Source organism: Cornus florida, unplaced genomic scaffold (assembly GCF_030987335.1).
Source record: "Cornus florida cultivar Cherokee Brave unplaced genomic scaffold, ASM3098733v1 CherokeeBrave_3.0.0_Hap2_Chr08, whole genome shotgun sequence".
Lineage (NCBI taxonomy): Eukaryota > Viridiplantae > Streptophyta > Magnoliopsida > Cornales > Cornaceae > Cornus > Cornus florida.
Window position 1 is genome coordinate 25331488 of NW_026775578.1, and position 27575 is coordinate 25359062.

Genomic DNA, 27575 nt, shown 5'->3' on the forward strand with positions numbered 1-27575 from the left:
ACTTGCCTATTGAGTACGTCATTCCTACTCACCACGTAAACATAAACTGCCATAAAAAAATCAAGAAAGTGATAAATAAGAAAATCAGAGAAGATCACTAAATTTATTCTAAAAAAAGTTATTATCCTTATTTATCACTTTCTTGATTTTGTAATTAGAGATTATTTTTGCATTGTGATTACACCACATCAGCGATCACAAGTGAGTAGGCAAATCTTATCCAAAAATAGAAACAGTTAATATGCAACTTCTTTCAGTCAGGAACACTCATAAATCATAGAAATGTATTCTGACATGTAAGACAATTGTTAATAACCAGGAGGAAACATATTATAATAGTTCATTGATAATTACTTACAAACAAAACATCCAAACTTCCTTGTCTAAAAAGGAAAGCTAAAACACAGGCATTTGAAATCCCAGCAATGCAATTGCATTAATATACACCGCTTTTTTTTTTTTTTTCTTCCAAACTTGTAAGATTTCAAAACCAACTGGGCAAAGTACTAGACCCTCACCTTTCCAATTGCATTAATATACACCGCTTCTTTTTTTTTTTTTTTTTTTCCTTCCAAACTTGTAAGGTTTCAAAACCAACTGGGCAAAGTACTAGACCCTCACCTTTCCAAATAGAACTACGTACAGGTCGTTCAGGTAGAAAAACTCGTTAGAGCCTTCTATCTGTTAGACCTGGGTCTCCACGATTGCTGGCCTTGATTGTAAAATGTCTGCGCAGGTCTCTGCGTCCTCGTCGTCGTATTGGTGGGACGACTATCTAGCCTCATGCTCTGAAACTGCTGTTGAACTTGTGACGGTGAGTGTACGTTCCTCTGCACCTGTGGACGAGTCCTGTTGTAGTCGTTGGGGTTTATAGATGGCGTTCTTGTGAAAACAGAAGACAATATGCGCGGCCTGACTAAAGTGGCAATGAGAGAACCGTGATTCTGATTAGCTGAGGTAAGCATACGGTGTGTTGTCTGAAATGCTTCTGATATCCTTGTCATTTGCCCACTGCTAACACTCCTCGCGGTATTAAGTGGCTGCTCAAATGGATCCTCAATCTAACAAGACATTACTAAAAATATCAGCTCAACTAGTTGAGGGGAAAGGGAAAAAAATAAATTAAAAGAAATAGTAGTGGCAGTTGTGGTGGTTAAGAGAGATTACAAATAGAGCGAAAGTTTTGGGCATCCATCTCATATTACTATCTATGTCTTCCCATTGTCCAGTATATGTGCAGATACCATGCTCCGATGCTCTCATACTAGAGAACTGCAAAAGATGTAAAATAATAATAAATTAAATTATTATACAGACTAGCAAACAATAGAAAGTTCTTTTTTGGTCTTCCCTATAATAGAAATTTTATCCCATTATACATGTATTTCCTTTACCCAGCTCTGTCATCTTCATCCATACAAGAAAAAGCACATCCATTGGCATTAACATAAACATCATCACCACAAAAAGCTTAGGCCAAGTAGTATCACCTCTACAGTAATTAATGAGTTTAATTATAGCTGTTGTGATTAGTTTTTCAACCAATCAAAACAGCAACTGTGCAGACACAGTCGCTAGCCGTAGCACTACTCATCAACAACGGATATGCTGAGTCTTGGATACACTAAATATTATTTGAAAAAACATCATCCAAGATATATTTGATAAAGCACTTTGTCAACATAACATAATAAAATATTACTAGTACAAAAAGGGTCTCATGCTTCACGCTTGATAGTCCAAACACATCTAAGTTCTATAAATCATGACAAAATTAATTACCTGTGAAAGGAATGAAATGAAAAGCTCAGACAAAGAACTCCGATTAACAATTCTGGACCTGTCTTCTTTAAACCTAAATATGTTTGCAGCACATGTTTCTTCTATATGTCTCTCTGCATCAGCCCTCACACCTGAAAAGAGAATGTTTAATGCACATTCAACCAGTAACATTATTCAATGTTATTCAGTGTTTCAGATTAAAGGAAACATTATGTGCATTTTCGAATTTAGATAGCCTTTTATTCTATTAAATATAGTCAATGTTTATGACGCACACTAACATTATGGACTTGCAGGGTAATTCTATGTCCAGACATTTCCATTAAAATTGTTGTTTAACGTCGTTTTATTGAATTTAAAATATTTTTTTGGAGGTATACTGGGATTTGGATAGCTTCCCTAATATCAGATCTCATCAAGGTTTACAAAGTATTACCAAAACCATGTTACAGATATCTCTAATAAAACTTTAGGGTGTGGGAAAATTACTTCGGGATTTTTTCGGGTCTTCCCTAACGTCTTCATATAGCAAAACATGTGACATTCGTACTCCACTTATTTGCCCTTCAAAAGTGGAGCATTAGAATACTTTTTTAGATAACTGTGAAATTTGAGAGCTTTGGAAGGTACATTATGTCATTTTTGAGAAAGCTTTTGAAGGACAATTATATCATATCTTTTCTTTGTTTCTTCCTTGGGGGTAAAAAAAGTGCAGTACAAGAGTATAAAAGTGGCATAAGAATTATTTCCCTTTACCAAATCCTATTTTCATTTTGCTTTTCCCAATTGTCAAGCCACAAACGTGTAGCAACGTGGAAATAATTCTCTCAGATCAGTTTAAATTTCCAAAACTATTCCAAGATTTGAGGGTCACCTTGATGAAAAGAACCCTGAGCTCCTAGGATTTGGAAATCCAGCCTCAAACACAGTACAAAACTAGCAAACCACGTTTTCCAATAACTAAATAACAAAATCCAAAGCTAGAGAGGACGGACTTGGACTCTAGAATACACATCAACAAATTTTCTAGGAGCCCCTCCTTATACTAACAGAGGAATGGAAAAAAAAAAAGAAAAAAAAAATCCTTGGACAATTTGATAAGAATTAATTTTATTATTTTTTATAAAATTATTTTGAGGTTTTGATAAATTTAAAATACACTTTTCTGACTTGATAAATAAAAGGTCATGAATACCTGTAAGGCCATCAACCAAGTTTCCAGGATAGATTTCCCTAAGAGGAGGTAAAATTGCAGGTACACAAGTCTGCAAGAAAAGAGGATAATAAACCCAAAATTAAAATAGTGAAGTTCTGGATGCTCCAATTCAGAATTCAAGTATATTTGTACACCCAAGGAAGAAACTATAGTAACAATGTGTATATTTGTACAGACGGAAAACTCTAGAATCACCGTGAAAGAAGACAACCAACAAGACAATATGATTTGGATAGAACAGCTGACCATGTTCATTTGAACATAAAAACACATGAGGGAGAAGTCCCCAAAAAGTTTAAAAATCATTACTTTCACTTATCAAAAAAAAAAAAAAATCATTACTTTCAGCCAGTGAGTCCCTTTCAACCATCTGAGAAGCATAATTTATTCCATCGGACGTATAAAAATGAATCCACCTAATTACTTGCAAATTTTAAAACTTCTGCCAAGAATGGATCCCACCACTAGATACATTTCAGCAGATGACACACCAAATGAAGACTCCCAACTATCCCTAAATTGAAGTACAACAAAACCAATAGCAGTGATACTAATAATTAATAATCACCTGAAAATGGAAGATAACAAGCAAACTAAGGGAGTAGGAATTTAGAGTTCCAAACTTCGGATCATTAATATTATGTGCTTTGGCCCATTCCTTGACCTGCGAGGAAGAATTGATGCATCAGAATAGGCAAAACTTTCACCAAAGTGGCATGTAGTGTTACCCATAATTGCATATAGTGTGTTGCATTAATAACGTGCCAGTAAAACCATATCACGAAAGCGTCCATCGATCAAATTGATCCAATATAATAGTTTGGACTTAATCTGGCCATTCAGATTGTTGATTGAGATATCACAAGAGATATTCTGGTAGCTCTCTAACTTTAAAATGGGAACCCTTGCATTGGGAACAAATTGCAATTTACGCCATCCACCTGCAATCAATGTCATCATTAGATAAAATGTGTGTGTATATATATATATATATATAAAAGGAGAGCAATGGAAAGAAGAATCACACTTCTGTTGTTGAACAATTCATAAAACCTCATCTATGTAAAAAATATATACATTATTTTAGAATATAAAATGAGATACAAAATACAGACTCAAAAAACACTATGCTTCTTTCTGCTAATGATATCGCCCTTTACTTACTACCACGAAGTAATACAATTTCCATAAAAAAAAAAAATTTAAATAAATAAATAAACCTATAAGATAATGCTCACAAGGGTTATTCTGCATCATCAAGGGATTCTACCATTCTATTTTGTTATTTGCAGCCTTCAAAATGCAAGTTCAAATTTTTGGATGGAGTCAACACACAAGGAATCATCAAGAAAAGCTAAATGAAAACTATAAATGAACATAATTGTTTGAATGCGAAAAATACACTCGTGTCTTTTAAAATGCAAATCACGGTGGAATGATCTGTATGTCTAAGAACAACTAAGCAGCCTTACAGATACTTATGTCATAAAATGTGAAAAACAAACAATTGATATCTAATTAATGTGTTCTAAGGTTCCGATCTGTACATATGCTAAATAATGCATGCAGATTAGTGGGAGTCAATGCAATAGCCAGACAAAAAGCACAAAATGATTAAAATTGCGTACTTTTGAATCAAGCTTCACAAGCTTTATATCATTGCAAGACTATTCAATAGAGTTTGTCCCAACCATCATCCATTCTTCTTGGCCATTACTAGGTCCATGCAGTTTGTGTGGTCTGGAACATGGTCTGGAGCATGGTTCCAATCTTTTTATCAATATGAATAATGGTTCAGATTACAAAAGTTGACTTCTGGATATGAACATGTTTGATTTCAGAAATGCCCATCTTATACAACAGGCAGTTTAGATTAAGTTCAAACCAGGTAGCCACAGTAGATTCAATAGCACAAGCCCAGCCTTGATTCAGCTTGGTTATCTTCAAACCATTTCTATCAGCGGAGTAATTTACTGCGTATAAGGTAACTGCTATTAAAATATACAATTTTGCTTATTTATAATGAAAATGATTTGTTTATCAAAAATTTCTAATCCTCTAAGAGATGATTTGTTCCTAAAATGAGCCTTATAGAGTTGGACCTCAGTCCTTAAACACAGGTTGAGCTAAGGAATAGCTCGGATGGTCTTATGCAGCCCATAACATGGAACAACCTTGATTTTGTGGCCCCAAAAACCAGTGGAGAGTTTGAGTTTGACTTAAGTAATTTGGTTAATATGGATGAGCATGTTTGGTTAAAAATTGCCTCACTAGCTTAAGCATCCTCACTCATACTTTTTAGCACTATATAACTCCAATTTTTAACTAAATTTAATAGACCAGAATAATGTACCATTATATTCTGCCTACAAATGCAACCACCCTCGGTTGTTAGAAAAGACATTGCTACAACATAGCTAACTCATTCTTCAATAAGCTGTAGGCATGCTGTCGGAACCCACAGTTCCTCCAAGCTCTAACTGCTTGGTGCTTGAATGGACAACTGACACATAAGGATGTATTAAGTTAAATGATTTGTGCAGCAGAGGCAGGCAATCATAAGAACACAATAATTTAAATGGGTCTATTTGAAGAAACCTCTCTGTTTTAGTGGTAGTATTCTTCTCATTTGTGAATTAGTGATTCCCGGGTAAAAGGACTCGATAGTTGCTACTTATAGGCAAACTACTTAAACAAGACTATCTAAAATGCTCACTATCTTTTCAGTTTTTCTTCTTTTCTTTCTTTTTCTTTTTCTATTTTAAATATGTTCCAGAATGGTTTTCAGTCCCTTTTGTATAGTTTTCATTTTCCATCGAATTATAAGTTTCCTTGTAGATCTCTCTGCATTTAGTGTTCGGGAATCCTATTGTTCCTTTTCTTATATTCCGAAGGACTGCACTTTTTTCTTACACTGCAGTAATTTTCCTTCAAAAGAACAAATAAAGAAAGCAACAACCACGGTTAAAGGAATAAAGATCAAAAGATCGTCATAATAGTGAAAATGGTAAAATGGAATGCATTGCAAATATTAATTTCATATAGCAGTTGTGCAACAAGAAAAGACAAGGAAAAAAAATGGAACTTCAGGAGTTCGTGCTTGAAATACATATAATAGATATGATTCAGAGCAATGCATTAAAAGAGGAAGTAAAAATAAGTAAAGATATCAAAATTACCTTTCCTTCTCAAAGCTTTGAGTACCTCCCCAAGTAAAGTCAGCTTGCGCCTTTTTCCAGCACATGGAATATATGAATTATTAGGTAATTCTATAGATAAATCCAGATCTCCCCATCGTGTGAAGAGAACAGACACAAATGAACCAAATGGCTCCACAGTTGCACCTGCTTGCACCATTCAAATCATAAATCTATATTGTTTAGCATAACTCTATTAACCAATGAAAACAACTCTTCCATATAAGTAAAAAAATAGGAAGTCCTACCGCAGGGGTTGGCGGGGTGTCATTGACAGAATTTAGGGCAATATTAAGCTGAATATGTTAATCCCAAGAAACTATAACAAACTCAGGTACAAGCGTCTGCTTAACAACTTTTCTCCAAAGTTGCATGCCTCTTCGGGTTCCAAAATTGAAATAAGAAAAAAGGAGGAAGAAAAAGTTGGAAGAGTTTCTCTGTTAGCATCTGGTGCCAACAAAAAAAAAAAAAAAAAACTTTACTGTTTTTCTTCTAGTTTCTACCACAATTTTTAATTCCATATTCTCTTGAAATAAAAGTTTCCTCGTGGCTTTTTCCCTCTCTTCAAAATATATTGTTTGCATTGTTAGTTCTCCACTTCTCCATTTGCCTTACCGACTGCATATCCTATCTGTAGCGACTATTTTTCTCCTCATAGACCTTCCCCCATTCACACCTCCAACAAATTCATCTCACAAATTCACAATAAAATATGTAGGGTGTGTGTTTGAATTGTGTGTATTGAGATTTAAATTACCTTTTCTTTTTTCTTTTTTACCATGGAAAGAAACTCACACCCTTGTTTTGTCCCTAAATTTGTTTCAGTATTGAAAAGAGTGCCCTAGAGTCATGAAAAGTCTTGTAATTGTTCAAGATATTTAATAGTGATGCTGGACAAGTAGTGTGGCCAATACCAAACTAATGTGGGACCAGAAAGAAAGCAAGGGGTGAAAAGACAAAAGATGAGATGAGGCTAGAAGAAAGGTGAGAAGACAAACATAGAGGCTAACTTGTTTGATTACACAATAGCCTTTATATAGGCAAAACATAAAGGCTGTGTAAAAATGCCTTTATAAAGGCCTTTATGTTTGGTGGACAACAATATAAAGATTACCATTCCGCCCATATTGTGGTTTGGTGGATGCATATAGCACTCTAATCTTTTCTATATGCATCCACCAAACCACACAGTTGTGAAATGCTCTGTGAGATGTAACCATTCCTTGAGTATTAACTAGTAATACAAATCTGTTGCCAATAAAAAAGAAAAGAATAAAAATAATAAGCCCCTTACCAACCAAAGTTCCTTAAGTGAGCTGGTCTAAGGGTGACTAAGCAGGTGAGGACCACTATAACAAAAAGTAAGAGACACAAGCCTATGAGTGTTAGCATGAGTATCTGAAACTCAGTGCCATGAGGTTTGGCTAGACTATTGGTGAAAGCTCCAGGCCCATGACAAAAAGTTAATCTGTTGTTACAAACATGGTGACATGTGAGAAAATTAACGCATATTTTCCTGACGAAATGAAGTGTAATAAGAAACATAGGAAACTGATAAGAAGTCTTTTTTGCTCCATTCCCACATAAAAATATGTTATATCATACACAACTCTTACAAGGGTTTGTCCTTCTTAACTCGTAGTTCTTCTCACATCACAATAGACAAACATGGTGACATGTGAGAAAATTAACGCATATTTTCCTGATGAAATGAAGTGTAATAAGAAACATAGGAAATTGATAAGAAGTCTTTTTTGCTCCATTCCCACATAAAAATATGTTATATCATACACAACTCTTATAAGGGTTTGTCCTTCTTAACTCGTTGTTTCACATCACAATAGACAAATAAAGAAATCCAGCCACCCCCCTCCCCCCCCCCCCCCCCCCCCCCCCCAACCCCCCCCACACACACACACACAAAATATTCAGTTGGCATACCAGCTATAAATCTGTACAATTGAAGTGAAAGCACAAAACGAGTAACACCAAACAGTAGTAAATTACCTCTTAGACTTTCCACGGATTGAACAACAGCTTGAAGCTCATTAATAATTTCGTATCGTGTCGACCAATCCTCCGGTAATGGATTAATCACATGAAGAATATCTCTTAGAGCAAGTTCCAATGTACTATTGACACTCATATTCGAGAAATAACATTGAATCAGGCTAATGCTGTTAAACATGTCAGAAAGTCAGATGCAGGAATGCCGATAGGAAATATTAGAGAAGGAGATAACAAATGACAGAAATTAATGAAGTTGCACCTAGCAAAAATAATTTCCTATTCCAGAAAATTGGATGTGGTATGAAATACAGTATTGGAACAATTAATGAAATTTAAGCCTCAAAAGACTTTCAGAAAGAAGCAATAACATGAAAGTTGAGACCAACTCACATATTTGAAGATAATACATCAAAAAATAACTTCCTTCTAGCCAATGTATAGCAAGAAATCGACTTTGTTATAAATTATAATATTGCTTAGAAATCTAGAATCAATTGGTTATGAAACATAATTTTGTTCAAAATTTGCCAAGTTTGAAGGTGTGGATATAAAATAGAACATCTTTACTTGACAACAAGAAGGAACAAGACAAAGCAATTATCACTTTCTTTTGCAAGTGTAAACTTGAAAACCTACAGAACAATTTCAGGCATTTATAAAGAACAAGCGAGCCACAGAAAAAGGAGAATTCAGTGATAATATGCTATTTTGATAACACAATTCATCACAATATTGGATGCATTTTGAGATCATATTACAAATATAAGCAGTGATGATACTTTCTTGTGTTTACAGTCTTCTATGTGTACATATGAAATTTCACCTTCAAGTAGTATGAGGTAGACTATCTAAAAATTATATTTATTAAGTAATTAGGGCTATACCAGGAGAAAAAATAGGGACAAGTTCCTAAGCCGAGTCAGCCGACTCAACCAAAACCGTTAGATGCTACGAAGCACAAATACGGATACCGGATACGAATACGACACGATACGGGTATGACTATATGGCAAATCTAAAAAAAAATAGGATACGGGTACAGCAATACAGCAATAAAAAATTAATTAAATTTTATTCATATATATATATATATATATATATATATATATATATATATATTAATTTTTTATCAATTTTTTAAAAATATTCTAAATCTAAATGCAATCATTAATATAACATAGAAGTTCGTTTCACAACACAAAAAACAAGCATTCCTAGTCATCACTTAATACAATTTGAACTTTTCTTAACAATTATACTATGTTATTATTGTTGGAAAAGTTGCATTTTAATGTTCAAACTTATCTAAAATGTGATATGAAATGTCTGAGAAGTGTCGGCTATGCAGGCAAAATACCTAAGAAGTATCTGAGAAGTATCAGATACGTATTAGAAATTAAAAAATATATTTTTAAATTATGGACACGTTTAAGAAGTATCGGACAAATATCCGCAAGTATCCATGGAGTATCGGTATCCGACACGTATCCGATATGGGTACGTTGCTCTCCTAGAAGTATCTGTGCTTCCTAGGTTAGATGTATTAATGTGGGGCTCACATGAATACATCCAACGTCTATGATTGAGTCAATCAAGGAAGTCTGCTGTTATTTTGTCATTCAATATATCTTTTTCCCTATTAAGTACATTGGGTAACTTGGTCCCAGTGTAGAACTACAAAATGTGGCACTTTATAAAGGAAAGTCTGTGTAAACTCAATCAGATCTGGCACCAGTGCTCTATAATTATTTGGTTAGTTTCTTCGTCTAAACCTCCCTATGCAATATGATTCATTCAGCATCATTGCATCAACACTGTAACGAATAATTCGGCATAAAGGCATTCTTCTTTTGCATCACAAAAGCAGTATAGAAACAAATAAAGGTCATAGATGGAACAAATTTAGAGTGACTCATCTTCATCATGAGCCACTCTATATTTCTATTACAAAAATATGAGCTCATAGATGGAAGATTTTACTTATATTCAGTTGACTTATTTTTTGGCTTGTAGCTGAATGAAAAAAATTAGAAAAAAGAGTCATAGTAACTATTTTTACACTAGATTGATCCTATCCTGCGCATATGTTTTAGGTAGTGGTGGTTGAGTATTTATTACCAACAAGAAACAAGACATACAAGGCTCAGACAGAAACCCAAAGGCTACAACATTTCTCCTCAGATCAATAGATAAACAGAGCACCAGCCCCATAGAACACCATCAAGGGTACAATTAAGGCACAAACAAAGACAACTCAACTCAACAAAGCCTATTTCCAAACTATGTGGGATCGGTTACATGAATCATATTTTTCCATTCATCTCTATCCAAGGCCATACCCTCAGTTAAATCATATGTTATCATATATTTCCTTACAAACTCTACCCACATGATCTTTGGTCATTCATTTAGCCTAGCATTGCGCTCAATGTGAACGATATCACTCAATCTAACTGGCACACTTAGTGATCTCATCAAACAATAACCTAAAGGCACAAACAACTCAACTCAACAAAGCTTTTCTTCCAAACTATTTGGAATCAACTACATGAATCCTATTTTTCCATTTGACTCTATCCAGGGCCATACTCTCAGCCAAATCATATGCTATCATACCGTTCCTTTCTACCTCTACCAAAAACTTTATCTTTGGCCATTCCTTCGCTTTGCATTACCCTCATTATGGACTATGTCACTTAATCTAACTTATGCACTTAGTGATCTCCTTTTTTGCACATGTCTGGACCATCTTAATTGATTTTCTCTCATATTATCTCCAATTCGTGCTACTTCAACCATCTCACAAAAGAGTTAATTTCTAAATCTATCCTTTCTTGTCTTACCGCACATTCATCGCAACATTCGGCGCACGTTTCTTAGTTGCCCAACATTCTATCCTATAAAGAGCAACTAATCTAATTGTTGTTTTAAAGAACTTCTCATCTAATCTTAGCAGAATACGCCAGTCAAACAATATACCAGATGCCACTCTTCCATTTAGCCCATCCTCTGATCCAGCCTTAATTCCATGATTAAGACCATCTCCAATTACTTCATTATAAATAATTAAGCCTAATCAATGAAAATGTTCTTTATTTTGTACTTTATGACCCTCAATCTTCACTACATTCTTGTTTTATTTCTAGATTTACCAAAGTTACACCCCATATATTCAAAATTTTATTCCTACTTATCTTAAATCCATTTAATTCTAGAGTTTCCCTCCAAACCTCCAATTTAGCACTTACTCCTCTAGTTTCATCGTTTAAAACAATATTATCGGCAAACAATATACACCACAGAATCTCATCCCAAATGTGTCTCATCGGTTTATCCATAGCTAAGGCAAAAAGAAATGGGCTTAAGGCACAAACAAGACAACACCATAAAAATCATATACACCGCATATGAGGCATTACACATACTGAAATTGGGAGAATAAGGGGATACTCCAGATTTGTATGAAGCATGCATGTTTTTTTATTTCTTTATGAATATCCATAATCATTTCTTATCCTATCAATTTTAGAGGCTCCCATATTAATCTTTTCAAAATGATCCACATCCATATTGAGCAACTTGGAAATCTTTAGAAATGTGATTGAACTATAAATCTAAAAGCATTGTTTGGAGAAAAGCACCATTTTTCCTAGTTAGAGCTTTCAAAGATTACCACAACATGTGCCTTCTACACTGTAGTCGGATGCTAGTAAAAGTTTAGACAGAACTGATTTCTTGTATGTGTAAAAACCGCATACATATATTGCAAGAGCAATCTGCTAGAAGCAAGAACTTACCTCTACTGAGTGTTTCACCACAATTATTCCATGCCAGAAACACAGACTGTACTCCATATTTCCAAGCCCATCAAAATAGAATGTCTGCAGCCCAAGCTCGAAATAGTAAACCTCTTCTTACTAACTCCAGTACCACCAACATTATTCTTGATATCCCATAATCTAGCATTAGTAAAACTAAAGACAATGGATCATGAATAAGTATGAGATTGGCCGGCAAAGAAAACAACAAAAACCCCTTTAATTTGCATCGACCACCTCCATGACTTTTGAAAAAAACTATGCACTCCATCATTTCAGATTAAAATAATCACAATAAAACAAACACAGAAACCCATTAATAAGATAAAATAAAAAGAACAAACAAACTCATATTGAAAATTCATCAAAAATATACATAGATAAATATATGCACCTATATATCTTTTTCAATCAATATACACAACAATACCACTGATAATTGATTGATGGTGACTCGAGAAACCCCAAATTCGAATCGTGATCAGTACCAAACCAACAACTGAACATGTAATCATATATAGTGAACTAACTCAGATCATTATACAAACATATTGAAGCTAAGATTTGTGAGAAGAACATCAAAAGTGACAATATTAAACCACTAGTAGAATCGATGAAGATTAAGAGAGCGACCTCCTTAGTAGGGTTTGATTGTACAGGCAATAACTGTACGGGCACCGACGGAGTACATTTGATTGAACCTCTGCATTTGCTTTCCCCTTTTTATGGGGCGGCTTTGCTTAGAGGAAAGGGTTTACTCTGACACTGTATAAACTTCCCAGTATACATGTATATGTATATATGTGTACGAACGATACGCGGGAAAAAGGAGTAAAATGACGGTCAAGCTTTTGGGTTCGCTAAATATTTACAAGATTGTATCGAGATTAAGCAGAAGAAAGAAAGGGGTTTTTGTGTCTTGGATTGACAAGGAATTTCAGAATATGATGGAAAAGCAAATAGAAAGAGAGCAAATAATTTCAATTTAATATATATATATATATATATTTTCTTTTCTTTTCCCCCTCCTTGCCTTTCCTTTCCTTTCCAACTCTTATGTATATATATATATAAGTCTCGGATGGCACTCTGCAAATTTAAAATGTTAAAAAATTAAAATTCCAAAGACTTACTCTAATACTTTACAATATTCATTAAAAATTAAATAAATATATAAACAAAATCCAAATACTAAACACTTATCAAAAAGGGAAAAGATTGCCATCGTTTTTTTGATGTGCCAAACATTTATTAGAACACTTAAAAGTGAGAGAATGTATTTTATTTATTACTAAAATAAAAAATTTTGTTGGACTCTATTTATTGGCCACAGCTAAAAAATCCTATTGAACATTGTACCACTACTCTATCAATAATTATAAACTCAAAAAATCATGATAACTCCTTAATTAGTAAGAGAAACAGTTCATTATATTTTAAAATAGATAGAGATTTATTTCTTTTAGTTGTTTTACCTTGTTAAAAACTTCAATCGGTATTGGCATGGATGAGGGCATATTTAGATTCCAACTTCCAAACATAGAATAAAAAATTATGGTCAGAAGAAGCAAACCCTTTATTCCCAATGTGATTTATGGAGTCTATAGTCAATGAAGGTTCCTTCCATGAAGGTTTCAAACTTCCACGCTTTGATAAAGTCTTAGGAAAGTTAAAAAAAATAAAACTTTGATAAAGTTAAGTTAGGTAAAGTTAGAGAGAGAGAGAGAGATTGTTTTTATATGTAGTAGTGGTTCAAGGCCGTGAGATAGAAATTCAATTTTGATGAGTGTGGGGGTGAGTCTTACTATATTGAAGTCATGTGATTAGAGTTAATATTATAATTACATAAATTAAACTCGGTAACTGTATATTTCAAATCTTAAATACATATTAATAGTCCTGTGATGAGTGGTGTGGAGTCTATACTTTGGTAATTTTTTTCATTTATTATGTTATCCTAGTGCAAGAGTATATATTTATTCTGAACTATCTGTATTCGCTATTATTTTTTTTATTATTGCAGTGAAATTGCTGCAATTCTTTGGACATAGCACTGGGTGAACCGAGTAAAATCTGTGTGTTATTGTCGTATGTGCATTTGATCTATTTATTGTGTTTTCCGTTTAATTTCGCAATACCTTGTGACCTAATGGTTAGGGAGTATCTCTTATACCTCTCAAAGGAGATGGTATGGGTTTGAATCCCGAAATGGCAAAATAAAGATGTGAGTGAAGTGTGTGTTTACTTATTGTCAACGACAAAAAAAAAAAAAAAAAAAAACAACTCTTATTATTATTATTTTTTAACTCCAGACTCTAAAGTGATTGAAAATAGAAAATCATGCTTTATCATGAAATGGAAATGAAGGTGGAGTCATTGCTTTGTAAAACAAGATGTAGATTTATTTAAATGCAATCAAGGCATGTCGTGTCATCTCTTGCTTTTAATGTGAACACTTACTCTTTTTTCACACCAATTCATATTTTTATTTGGACAATGAGTACTATAATTAAAGGTTTTATAAACTTTAATCAACAACACTTTATGGACCACCCAAGGCTCCTTTACTTGATCAACTTTCCAGTGACCTTAATAGCCAAGGCAAGGTTGAATCTAGTGCCAATTGGCTTTAAGGCTCGAACAATCGAAAAAGTTCAATTCTTTATAATTCGAAAACCTTTTATTTGCTTGAAATTAATTTCATCTTTCAACTTCTTAAATAATTTTGTGATTATTCAAAGCCTTAAAACGAGCGATTGCTTCTTTTCAATTTTCTCAACTTTTGCCTCTCTTTGGTTTGATTATTCAAGGTGTTAATTAATTATAACAGCATGAAGTTCTTTTTGCTAATGTCCCTCCTTAAACCCCGTTTGTCATGCGTTTTGTTTTTGAACTGCTACAGCGTTGATTTTGATAATAAAAGCATGTTTGGTGTGACTTTGTTTTATTTTATACTGTGCTAAAACACTTCGTAAACAGTGGCCCAAAACCAAAACACCAAAAATATATTCTTTTCTTATTTTAGCAACTTGGATTGGTTGAAGCTTTATTCGGTTTGGATTAGAATCAATCAAATTCTAATCGGTCTTGTACAAATTGGATTGGTTGAAGATTTATTCGCTTTGGCTTTAGCTTCGATTTTCGTAAAATCATTAGAATCGATTTAGTTTTGATTACATTTCTAAGCCGAATCAATCCGATCAGTGCACTCTTAAGCTCAATTGTGTGTGGGTTTTTTCAATAAGTCTTTTTAAGAAAACTCAGTTAAAAAAATAGAAAAAAGTTAAATTCAGAAAACGTACTAAAACTCTTTTGTATCTTCATTAACTTGAAACCTCTGTTCAGATTGTGTTCGATAGTCTTGGGTTAGATTATGGCTTTTGCGTTGTCAAAGCATGTGAAGGCTCGAATTCTCACACCCCAAATTTTTAACACAAAGATTATTTGTCTTGTATGTAAAATTTGATGTATAAGTTCAACCAATTCTCAACATGCATCCATTATAACATATAACTATAATAAATCTCCATCGTCCAACCTATTAAACATGAATGTATACAAACATAAATCAAATCCATAAATAGAGGTGAAATTCCCTCTAACATAACCAAACATCTATGACCACTGAATTAACTCGATAAAGTTTCATAAAACATTAACTTTATTACAATAATCATAATAAAAGAAAACCGAGCTAAAATAAATCAATGCGCAACGAGCTAAAATCCGTCCCCGTCATGTGTCTCCATCACGTTCCTACTCTACGAGCACCTGAAATGTGATAATGGGGTGAGCTTACAAGCTCAGCAAAAAATGCTAAACACAATCATCGTTCAGCAAGCTAACCTTACCTTGTATTCCCATATATATAAGCAACTCAATAAATGCATTAATTAAATATGCATAACCCAGTTAATTATGAACTCTACAATAACCATTATTTTATTTTTTTAATAAATTTATATATCTCACATGATCCCCGGGCTCCCATCCAATAAAGTGGTGTGAATCGTATAATCCCTGACTACCGAAAACCCACGTGTGGCTGAATTGTACGTCTACTCCCCAGATAATCCCTAATCACGTCTACACAATAAGGGCTCATTAGACCCATGGCCATAATAAAAGGGTAGTGCACTCCCAAATAGGCAGGTCCCTAACCATACCCAAAAGTCATCATAGGGTCAGTCCCTGACTACCCCTCCAACTAATCCAAACTCATCCATTAATTATTAATTATGGTGAATTATGAAAGATATCATTAATTAATAATTAAAATTAATAATTAATACACCCAAATATCATTTTTATTTAAAAACAGAACCCTAAAGATCCAACTAGTGAGAGTACAAAATTTCTGGACATAGCCTAACATTAGATAAAATACCCTGCAAAATTTCAGAATTTATCTCTTAATAGTTTTTCCGTACTCTCCCTTTTAGTGTTGAGAAATAATATTTTTTTCAAGGTTTAATCTGGTAACTTACCCAATAACATTTAAAATCTGGATTTTAAATAAAACTAGATTCATTATACAAAAATATAATATTCTGGAAAATTTAATAATTTTTGAAATGTTTAAAATATTTTTCCTTAATTATTCGAAGTTAAAACTAATAAGAAATAAGAATTTTTTAAAAAATACTTCTAATTCAGTTGGACCCGAGTGTAGCTCCCCAGATTGGGCCTGGTGGTTGACTAAAATTAGATTCTACATGGGCCTAACTCTTCCTCATATGCCATGTAATACCCCTAATTTTAAAAAGGATAGTCTCGGCATTTTACTTTTTGTTTCATTATATTTTTGTGTGACTTTTTGCTTATTTGGTAATCGTTTCGTTGTTTTAATTAATTCTTTGATTTAATTGTTTAATTAGGTGTTTAAATTTCATTTATTTGTTTTAATGGTTTAAATACGTGTTAAATTGCATTAATTGATTTACGTTAGTGAGTATTAATTTTGGGTGTGTAAATTAGTTTAACTAATTATGTTAAGATATTTATTTATGTAATTAGATTAAATTAGTAACAATGTTTAATGTATTAAACTACTTGTTAGCAGGGGTTTAATTAAACAGTAGGGTTTTCTAAGAAGGTTTGTATAGTAAGTCGCCGTATGTTACAACTTAGATAGTTTCATAGGCCAACTAAGATTGGAATTAGGGCTTAGTCTCTAATTATACATGGATTAGGGTTATTGTTATAAACTTATAAATATAAGCAATACGGTGGTTTAGGGTTTTAAAAAAATAAGCCAAATTCTGTAAAACAGAGAGACAGTGAGATACAGAGAATTACAGAGGGAGATAAAAGAGAGGAAGGCTAGGGTTTTGGGCTTAAGCTAAGACTGAATCAAGGAGGGAAGTTTGGTGTGTGCTACTGGACTGAACTAAGAGCAGCAAAGGTCGTCGTTTAACACAACCGACGTTGCCGGAGTTGATAGAGACGACAGTCAGAGATTTTAATCCAAAGTCTCAAAGGCAAGTTTCTGTTCTATTCTTTCCCATGAATCTGTGTTCTGTGCATGCTTAGGTGGACTCCAGGGTTTAAAAGAATGCTTAAACAATCTTTTATGCACGTGTGATTGATAATTAATCTCGTTGAATGAAATTGATATACAAAATTCTTAAAGGTTCTGTTAGTTGGTTCTCTCTGTTTATGCGTTTAAGCTTTGCTTATTTGAGATCAATGATGCATATGGATGCCTTATAATTAATCTGGAATGTTAATTGAATATTAGAACAAGAATCTAAAACAATACAGAGGTTGGAAAATCACCTGAGTCGAAGAAGGCGAGGGGAAAACGGACAACGGCTGCTAAGGGAGGGAGAGCAGGCTCCCAAAGCCTTAGAGCCGACTCCCAAAGAGGTAGAGCCGGCTCTAGATGCATTGGAGCCGGCTCTAAGAGCCCTAGAGCAGGCTCTAGGTAAATTAGAGCAGGCTCCCAATTTTGGGAGAGCCTGTTCTCTCCTTAAACGCACTGAAACAGTTTTTTTTGGGTCTGTTTGGCTGAGATTGGATTTTCTAAAGCTGTTTAAAAGCTACTGAATGGTGTAAATCATTGCTAGAGACTTATAAAAATGTTAGGAAGCATGTTTACATTTAGATATTGAGGATGGAATTAACAAAAGGTTAAACGAAGAACCGTATGTGGAAGATTGGATAATTAATTTATCTTGCTTACTGTTTTAGCAATTTGATTTCTCTGCATGATTTTAAATTATGAATCATGTTTTTAGTTGTGTTATAAACATATAGTAATTTAAATATGTGTATGCTTAGATGGATTTAACTGATGTATTAAACCTGCTATATATTGCATCAATTATGGTACTGTTTGGAAAAGTAAATTGTGTAGTCTTACTTTGTCAATTTACAGGACTGGAATTGGGATTCTAAATCTTTTATTTGATGCATAATTTAGTTATACACAAGTAAAACTGTATTTATGGTTATTTTGGGAAGTGGTTGATAAATATTTATACTGTTTTTGTTAATTATATTAGTTGGAGGACAGTATGCACCTGTATGGGACGGTGGCATACTAGGTATGGATTAGTTCAACACTAAGTCCTACCTAAAATAGATTAAGGTATGGATTAACTATAAAGGTTAAGTCCAATTCCTATTAGTGTCAGGTCAGTAAATAACTGAATGACATAATTTGGTTTCTGGGATGGATTATTATACATATATCAAACCACTATACTAGATGGGTGATAGTTTGTATTAGGAGGACACGGACTTTATATATATATGATATGATACCATGGAATGAGCTTGAGTCTCAAGACCATGGTTAGGGTGCGTATATCGCCTAGGATGGATAGTTGGATAGTAGTTGTTGTTCTCAGTAGGTCTAGATACACATGACCACATTATGTGCGATTTGTATGGTATCTCTACTCAGGCTGAGACAGACCAACTGGACTAGTGAGCGTCCTATAGTGTGTACTTATACATATGTGGACTACTCTAGATATTGTTGAGTCTATCTAGGATATATCTGCGTATCGGATTCTTGTTTGGATCGTAGTAGAATAAGACTTGCATGTGGGCCTGACCCACTCTCATATTTTACAGGTGCTCGTCAGTTCCAGGGTTAGAGCTTGATCATGCAGAGCAGATACGGACTTTCATTCTTCCGACTACGTAGGACTACTATCTTATTTCGCTTTGGATTTGGATTAAAGTTTTATTTCCTTTCCAGTTGGAGATTTTATTATTAATAGGGGTCCATTTGAGAGATTGCCGAGTTGTTAACTTTATGAGGTTATTTTGGAGCTTTGGATTTTAATAATTATATTTTGAGGATTTTCAATTAAAATTCGTTTCCGCCATTTATTATTTATTTCTTATTATTTCAATTTGTATTATGTGTTCATTAAATATTAATTGTTTGATATTCCTTCGGGTTTGAGCCTGGGCCTGATCAACCCATGTCTCGGATCCGAGAGGTATCACATACCAAGCCCTACAGTGACACTATAGAAAAACCCAAAAAAAATTGAATTCCTCCTTCCCAAGTACGTCCAGATCCAACCAGTATTCATAATTCATTCCAACTTCTAATTGACCCAAAGTTCTATATTAAAGTTAATCAAGTTCATGACCATTGTTTCTGTTTACAGAATATAACTATATTATTTCAAAATAAAATTCAATTCAATCAATGCATGAATAATTTCAACAAGAATAAGTTCCTCCCATCCTCTTTATCAAATTCTCATTTAATCATATATTCATATATATCTATATATTATATTTATACATACATAACAAACCAATTTTACATGTTGCAATATATCATTCAAATACACCATATATATATATATATATACACACACACACACACACATACACGTATGCATGCCTATCACCTATAACGAATTTTACAACAACACTGTCACGTTTGATTTCATACTTAAACATAAACAAAACAACAATCACCAAATAAATATTCTAACAGTTTAATTATTTAAATTCTAATAATCTATTAGGCATGACGTTGCCAATCTATTTTCAATTAAAATCTCATTAAAATACTATTAATCCTTAACACCAGATATAATGATTAATCAGAACACTTAATAAACAAAGTCACAAATATATATAAGTGTACAAAGCAAGATTAACTTGCCTAGGGTATAATTAATTCTTCCTTCCTACGCGAGTTCACGCTTATCGTTCCTTCCCTCGGCTACTGCAGAAAGTCACGATGTCAGATCACTCTCTGGTCTCCTTCCTCTCCCGTTATCGTGCTAATATTTTTTAAAAAAAATATAACGCAGTGAAAAGTTATAGAGCTATAAGGAGTCGGGTGAGATAATATAGCTATTTAATTTTTTAAAAAAATTTAAATTATTTAACCAACTCTATCTCAATATCTCGTTTAAATTCAAACAGAGATAACAATCAAATTAAATTAAATTAATATATATACACGGGTCTTACATTTTACCCTCCTGGAGAGAAATTTCGTCCTCGAAATTTGCGTACCTTATTCGAATAGATGTGGGTATTTTCCCTTCATTTCTAACTCTAGCTCCCAAGTAGTCTCTCTCTCATCCTGATGATTCCACTACACCTTCACTAAAGGTATCTCTGCCCGCCTCAACTGTTTCACCATACTGTCATCAATGCGAACAGGTGTCTCAACATAGGTTGCATTAGGACGAATCTGGATCTCTGTGCAGTCAATGGCCTGAGTTTCATCCCTCAAGCACCTCCTCAACATGGAGACATGGAAAACATCATGAACAGCAGATAATCTGGGTGGTAAAGCCAATCTATACGCCACCTCCCCAATCCTCTCTGTGATCTCAAAAGGTCCAATGAATCGAGGAGCTAGCTTCCCTTTCTTTCTACCAAATCTCATAAGCCCCTTCATTGGTGATACTTTCAAGAACACCAAGTCACCCACACTAAACTCCAAAACGCGACGGCGTCTATCTGCATAACTCTTCTGTCGACTCTGAGCTATGCGAAGTGGATCTCGAATGATGGCAACCTTCTCTGTAGTCTCTTGTACCAACTCTGGCCCTAACAAACTACCATCACCAACTTCGGCCCCAATATACAAGTGAACGACAAGGTCTACCATAAAGTGCCTCATACGGTGCCATGCCGATACTAGCCTGATAGCTGTTATTATAAGCGAACTCAACCAGTGAAATGTGATCTTCCCAATTACCCCGAAAATCTAGCGCACAAGCACGGAGTATATCCTCCAACACCTGAATGACCCTCTCGGACTAGCCATCGGTCTGAGGATGAAAAGCAGTACTCAAACTTAAAGGAGTACCAAAAGCTGCATGGAAACTACTTCAAAATCGAGATGAAAAACGAGGATCACGATCTGAAACAATAGACACCGGCACTCCATGAAGCTTAACTATGTCTCTGATGTAGATCTTACACAATTCCTTTACAGTATCAGTAGCTCGAATGGGTAGAAAATGAGCTGATTTTGTCAATCGGTCCACTATTACCCACATTGTATCATGGTTATGTATTGATCTCGGTAACCTTACAACAAAATCCATCGTCACATGCTCCCATTTCCACTTAGGCACAGGCAAAGGCTGTAATAGTCCTGCTGGTCTCTGGTGCTTAGCCTTCACTCGCTGACAAGTGAGACATCTAGATACAAACTCTGCCATATCATGTTTCATGCCTTCCCACCAGAACTGCCTCTTAAGAACATGATACATCTTAGTGCCACCTGGGTACACTGTGTACCTAGAGTGGTGTACCTCCTCTAAAATCTCTCTCTTGAGATCTACTAAGTCTGGAACACATAGCCTACTTCGAAATCTCATACCACCATCGGCTCCATACGTCCAGTCGACATTACATTCATCATTAACAGCCTCAACTGCTTTGGTCTGTAACCTGTCATCCTGAGTCTGAGAATGAATGATCTGGCTGATCAAAGTAGGTTGTACAGTCAAACTACAAAGAAGAGCCCCTGTACTCTGAGAACTCGGCATGATAGAAAACTCTGCCAATGCCTCTAACATCATCCACTCCTGAATCATCATAAAGGCAACTAATCCTCTCAGTTTCCGACTCAAGGCATCTGCTACCACATTCGCCTTTCCAGGATGATACTAAAGGGTCATATCAAAATCCTTCATCTTCTCTATCCACCTCCGTTGCCTTATATTCAACTCCTTCTGAGTGTAGAGGTACTTGAAGCTTTTGTGATCAGAGAATAACTCAAATTCCTCGCCATACAAGTAATGCCTCCACACTTTCAATGCAAGAACCACTGTTGCCAATTCCAAGTCATGTGTAGGATAATTTTGCTCATGTGGCTTAAGCTGCCTAGAGGCAACGCTACCACCTTATCATCTTGCATCAAAACATAGCCAAGACCCTGATGTGATACATCTGTGTAAATCACAAATCTCTCACCATTAACAGGAATGGTAAGAACTGGTGCCGATGTCAATCTCATCTTCAGCTCCTCAAATGCCTGCTCACAGCGGTGGTCCCAAACAAACTTCACATCCTTCCGAGTCAAACGGGTCAAAGGTGCAGCAATCTTGGAGAAACCCTGAATGAAGTGCTTGTAGTATCCTGCTAGTCCCAAGAAGCTACGAATCTCAGTGACAATAGTAGGTCGTTTCCAACTCATCACAGCCTCCACCTTGGCAGAATCTACTGAAACTCCATTCTTAGAGATCACATGCCCCAAAAACTGAAACTGCTCCTGCCAAAAGTCACACTTCTCAAACTTAGCATAAAGCTGATGCTCACGCAAAGTCTGAAGTGTAATGCTCAAGTGTCTCTCATGCTCCTCCTTAGTCTTGGAATATATCAGGATGTCATCAACAAATACCACAACAAACTGATCCAAGTAAGGTCGAAACACTCTGTTCATCAAATCCATAAAAGCTGTTGGAGCGTTGGTCAACCCAAAAGGCATGACTGAGAACTCATAGAGGCCATAACGAGCCCTGAAGGCAGTCTTAGGAATATCCTCCTCCCTAATCCTCAGCTGATGGTACCCAGTCCTCATGTCAATCTTAGAGAACAACTGCGCCCCTCTGAGTTGATCAAACAAATCATCAATGCTTGGCAATGGGTACTTATTCTTAATAGTGACCTTATTCAGCGCACGGTAATCAACACATAAACGGAGTGACCCATCCTTCTTCTTAACAAATAAAACATGTGCTCCCCAAGGTGATGTGCTAGGTCGAATAAACCCCCGATCTTGCAATTCTTGAGTCTACTTCTTTAACTCACTCAATTCAACTGGCACCATTCTGTAGGGTGCTCTAGAGATAGGTGAAATACCAGGAGTGAGGTCGATGTAGAAATCCACTGCCCTCTTAGGAGGTAAACCCGGAATAGCTTGAAACACATCTGCATACTCTGACACTGTAGACAACTGCTCTATAGTCATACATTGCTCAACCACCTCAATGTGGGCGAGAAATCCCATAGTCATGGTGCCCTCGAACTTCCCACACTTATATCGAGAAGGTAATTGTCCTAGAACTGAGAATACAATAATCCTCTCATGACAGTCCAATTGAGCATGATATCTAGCCAACCAATCCATACCTACTATAGCGTCAAAGTCTCTCATACGTAATACGATCAAATCAATAGGGTACTCCAACTCCCCAATTGTAACAGGACAAGCACGACATATTCTATCAAGTGCCGTTGCGCTTCTGAGTGGAGTTGTAATAAATAGGGCATTACTCATATGTCTAGGTTCTAATCCCAGTGTGTCCACAAATGATAGTGTAATAAAAGAATATGAAGAACCTGAATCAAATAGTACTCTAGCTATACTGCCGTAAATAGTAAGTGTACCTTCCACTACTGCTGGTGCACGGTCTTGTCTCCCATCTGGAACAACTGCATAAACCCTTGCACCTCCTTGCTGCTGTGGTGCCTGACCTCTTTGCTGGTTATTCTTGTGAGGCTTAGGACAATTACAAGCCAAATGTCCTTGCTCACGACAATTGCAGCAATGCCCGCTAAACTGATATGGCTGTGCATCATGAGGTGTGGCTAGTACTAAAGCTATGGATTCCTCACTTTCACCAACTCTCTGTCATTTCCCTGCTCGCCAATCTTGTCTGCCTCTCTGCTAAGATTGACCCTGCCAGTTTTTCTGAGTCTGATGCTGTTGACCTCTCTGATTCTGTTGAAAGTTGCTCTGATTCTGTTGAAAACTGCTAGCCCCTTTACTTTTCTGTTCTGTCCTACGCTCCTTCTGTTTCTGAAAGGCAATGTTATTATTCTCCTCTATCGCTATGGCACATTCCACCACTTTAGCATAAGTGTCATAATGATGACCCACCACAAACTTCTTTACATGAGAGATCAACCCTCGCTCAAACTTTCTAACCTTGTGTAACTCATTCGCAACAATGTGAGGAGCGAATCGGGATAGCTTTGTAAACTTCCTCACGTACTCACTGACTGACATATCATTATTCTGTTCCAGCTGCATGAACTCAGCTGCCTTCTTCTCCTTCACTGATTGTGGAAAGTATTTATCGTTGAACCGAGTTTTAAAATCATCCCAGGTCATAGCTGTAATGTCCACAACCATCCTGGTCTTTGACTGTGATACCCTTTGGATTCGAGACACGAGTTGATCAGGCCCAGACCCAAACCCGAGGGATATCGAACAATTAAAGTATTTTAAATCGAACACGGAATACAAAAATGATTTAAGAAATAAATATAATAAGCTGAAAGAAACTAAAAGACAATCCTTGTATCATAATTAATCAAATCCGATAATCCAAAACTCCATAAATTTGCAACTCGGGAATCCATCCATTGGACCCCTTATTAAAATTCTCAAACCAAAACTGAAATAATAGATATAAAATCCAAAGCTAACATAGAAAAGATTCCTACATAATCGGAGGAATGAATATCTGTATCTGCTCTGCACGTCCAAGCTCTAACCATGGAACTGACGAATACCTGAAAAATAAAGGAGTGGGTCAGGCCCACATGCAAGTCCTGATTTACTACAATCCAAACAGTAATCCGATACGCAGATACATCCTAGGAAGACTCAACAATATCTAGAGCAGTCCATATTTAGTACACACTATAAGATGCTCGCTAGTCCAGTAGGCATGTCTCAGCCTGAATAGAAGGCAACATGCAAATACGCACCCTAAGGTGGGCATGAGTACCTAGACTTACCACCTATGTCCAGTTATCCATTCTAGGCGATATACGCGCCCTAACCATGGTCATGACACTCAAGGTCATACCACGACACCATATAATATATATAAAAATTCCGTACTCCTCCTAATACAAAATACCATTCATCTGTGTAGTGGTTTGATATATGTATAACAAATCCATCCTGAAATCATAATAGGTCATTCAATTTATTTGATTGACATGACACAAGTAGGTGATGAACTTAACCTTTATGGTTAATCCATACCTTAATCCAAATTAGGTAGGACTTAATGTTTTGAACTAATCCATTCCCAATATAGGTAGGTCTTAGTGTTTTGAACTAAGTCATCTCTAATATGACACCGTCCCATACCGGTTCATATATATCCATCTAAGTAGGACTTAACCTTGTTATGGTTAATCCAACTCATTCCAAATTAGGTAGGATTTAGTGCTTGAACTAATTCATACCTATTATGTCACCGTCCCATACCGGTACATACAATCCTCCAGCTAACATAGTTGACAATACAATATTAAATAGTTATCAACCATACTCCAAGTTATGCGCAAGATATATGAATCCATATACATAAATATTAAGCATTCAATACAAGGCCTAAAAACCATATCCAATGTTGTAAACTGTTATAATATATGCAAACATTTACATCCTCCAACAAGATCCATGAATTGTTACAATTTAATACAATTTAAGTACCAATTAAGTCCAACCTAAGTACAGTTGATTATAAATAAATCACCATACCTAAAAAACTGAGGAAACATGATTATATATATCATTGAATCATATAATAAAAATCTACTAAATTCCAGTGCACAAAACTAGCAAAACGGTGTGCATCATTTAAGTTTTTCTTAAACTTTATATTGCTCCTTCAATTAATCCATTTATAGATTAATGTTCCTCTATACTAAGTTTAGGTCTAAAACAGTTCCATCCAATATTTAAAACAGTTTAAACACAATAGAAATACTCAGAATAGTCAAAACGACGCACAAAAACCCAGTTTGCAATCTACCGTTTTTCTTTAGATTTATTTTGCTCCATTCCTTAGCTCAATCATGGATTAATGTTTTCCATATTAGATTAAGTCTATTATAATCCCAACACATCAATTAAAATAGTTTAAAAGAGATGCCATACACTGTACAACTCAAACTACGCACAGAAAAATCAAAAAACAACATACTGTGGGAGTTCTGGACTAGAGCAGGCTCAAAACAAAGTAGTGCCTTCTCTTTTATGGATTGAACCGGCTCTATGGGTCTAAGAGCCTGCTCTAAATAGCCAAGAGCCGGCTCTAAGGATTTGAGCTGGCTCTTTCCTTTTTTGGAGCCTGCTCTTGCTCCCTTGCATGCCGTTGTCCGTTCCTGCTTTATCTTTTTCAACTCCGGTGTTTACTTAGACCCTCTGTGATGTTTTTAATCCTTGTTCTAGGCTCCAACTCAGTCCTAGGTTCATCTTAAATCTCTTAGATCCAATCCCAACATGTATAGGATCTAATTTTTAAAGCCACGAACACAGAACCTCTGCTAGAAATTTTTAAGCAAGTTTTTACAGATTTAATTCCAGTTAATTTTGTGCAATTAAATATTGTTCTATGGACTTGTTTTAGAGTTCAAACTCAGTCCCAGAATAATTACGAGGCATCCAATTATAATACTGAGCTCAATTAGAATAATGCTTAATTGTAAACACAGAAGGAACAGATTACAGAATTTCAATGATTATAAAAAACAGTTAATACAATAAGATCAAATAAATTCATATATGCATGGAAGACATGTAATTATGTTTGTTTCAATCTGTTTTAGCCTTTAATAAAACCCTGGAGTCTAACTAGGCATGCACAGAACACGAATTAAAGGGAAAGAGAAGAACAGAGACTTGCCTCGCAGTTTTAGATTTTGAAACTATAAACCAACGTCTTTGGATTTTTCGTCAACTCCTAGGCTACCGTTCAACACCTCCGGTGCTCTTGGTTCAACCCAGAAGCACTCCACTCCTTCCACCTTAAGCCTCTCTGTAAATTACTCAAGCTCCCTCTCTGTTTCTCTACCCTCACAACTCTCTGTATGACTCTGTTACGTGAATATGGTTAACAAAACCCTTAGCAAACCTATACTTATGTATTTATAGGTTTTAACAAAACCCTTGGCAGACCTATACTTATGTATTTATAGGTTTTAATTGAAACCCTAATTTAAATCCTAAACCAACTATATGTCGGCTCCAATCCTAAACACAATTTAATTAAAAGCAGAAAGAAACCCTAATGAAACCACATAACACCGAAACACGAAATATTTCATATAAACACAATTTTGAAACAGTCATATAATTTC

The 27575-nt window shown here is 35.2% G+C and overlaps 1 protein-coding gene across 6 annotated transcripts; it reads right to left on the bottom strand.

Annotated features, from left to right (window-relative positions):
- Nucleotides 1-545: 545 nt before the first annotated feature.
- Nucleotides 546-12961, bottom strand: LOC132270900 (protein HESO1). Of its 6 annotated transcripts, XM_059772111.1 has the most exons (11): nucleotides 12657-12960; nucleotides 12418-12522; nucleotides 12003-12179; nucleotides 8203-8372; nucleotides 6178-6342; nucleotides 3764-3939; nucleotides 3567-3662; nucleotides 2978-3047; nucleotides 1783-1913; nucleotides 1168-1272; nucleotides 546-1061 (listed from the first exon to the last, which is right to left on the bottom strand). In XM_059772111.1, exons 4-11 carry the CDS (start codon nucleotides 8339-8341, stop codon nucleotides 678-680), a joined length of 1266 nt encoding a protein of 421 aa, XP_059628094.1. In that variant the 5' UTR covers nucleotides 8342-8372; nucleotides 12003-12179; nucleotides 12418-12522; nucleotides 12657-12960; the 3' UTR covers nucleotides 546-677. The 6 variants fall into 6 exon arrangements, with proteins under 6 accessions (XP_059628094.1, XP_059628095.1, XP_059628092.1 ...); XM_059772112.1 differs by lacking the exon at nucleotides 12418-12522 and having other exon boundaries at nucleotides 12003-12086; XM_059772109.1 differs by lacking the exon at nucleotides 12418-12522 and having other exon boundaries at nucleotides 12003-12164.
- Nucleotides 12962-27575: the final 14614 nt, after the last annotated feature.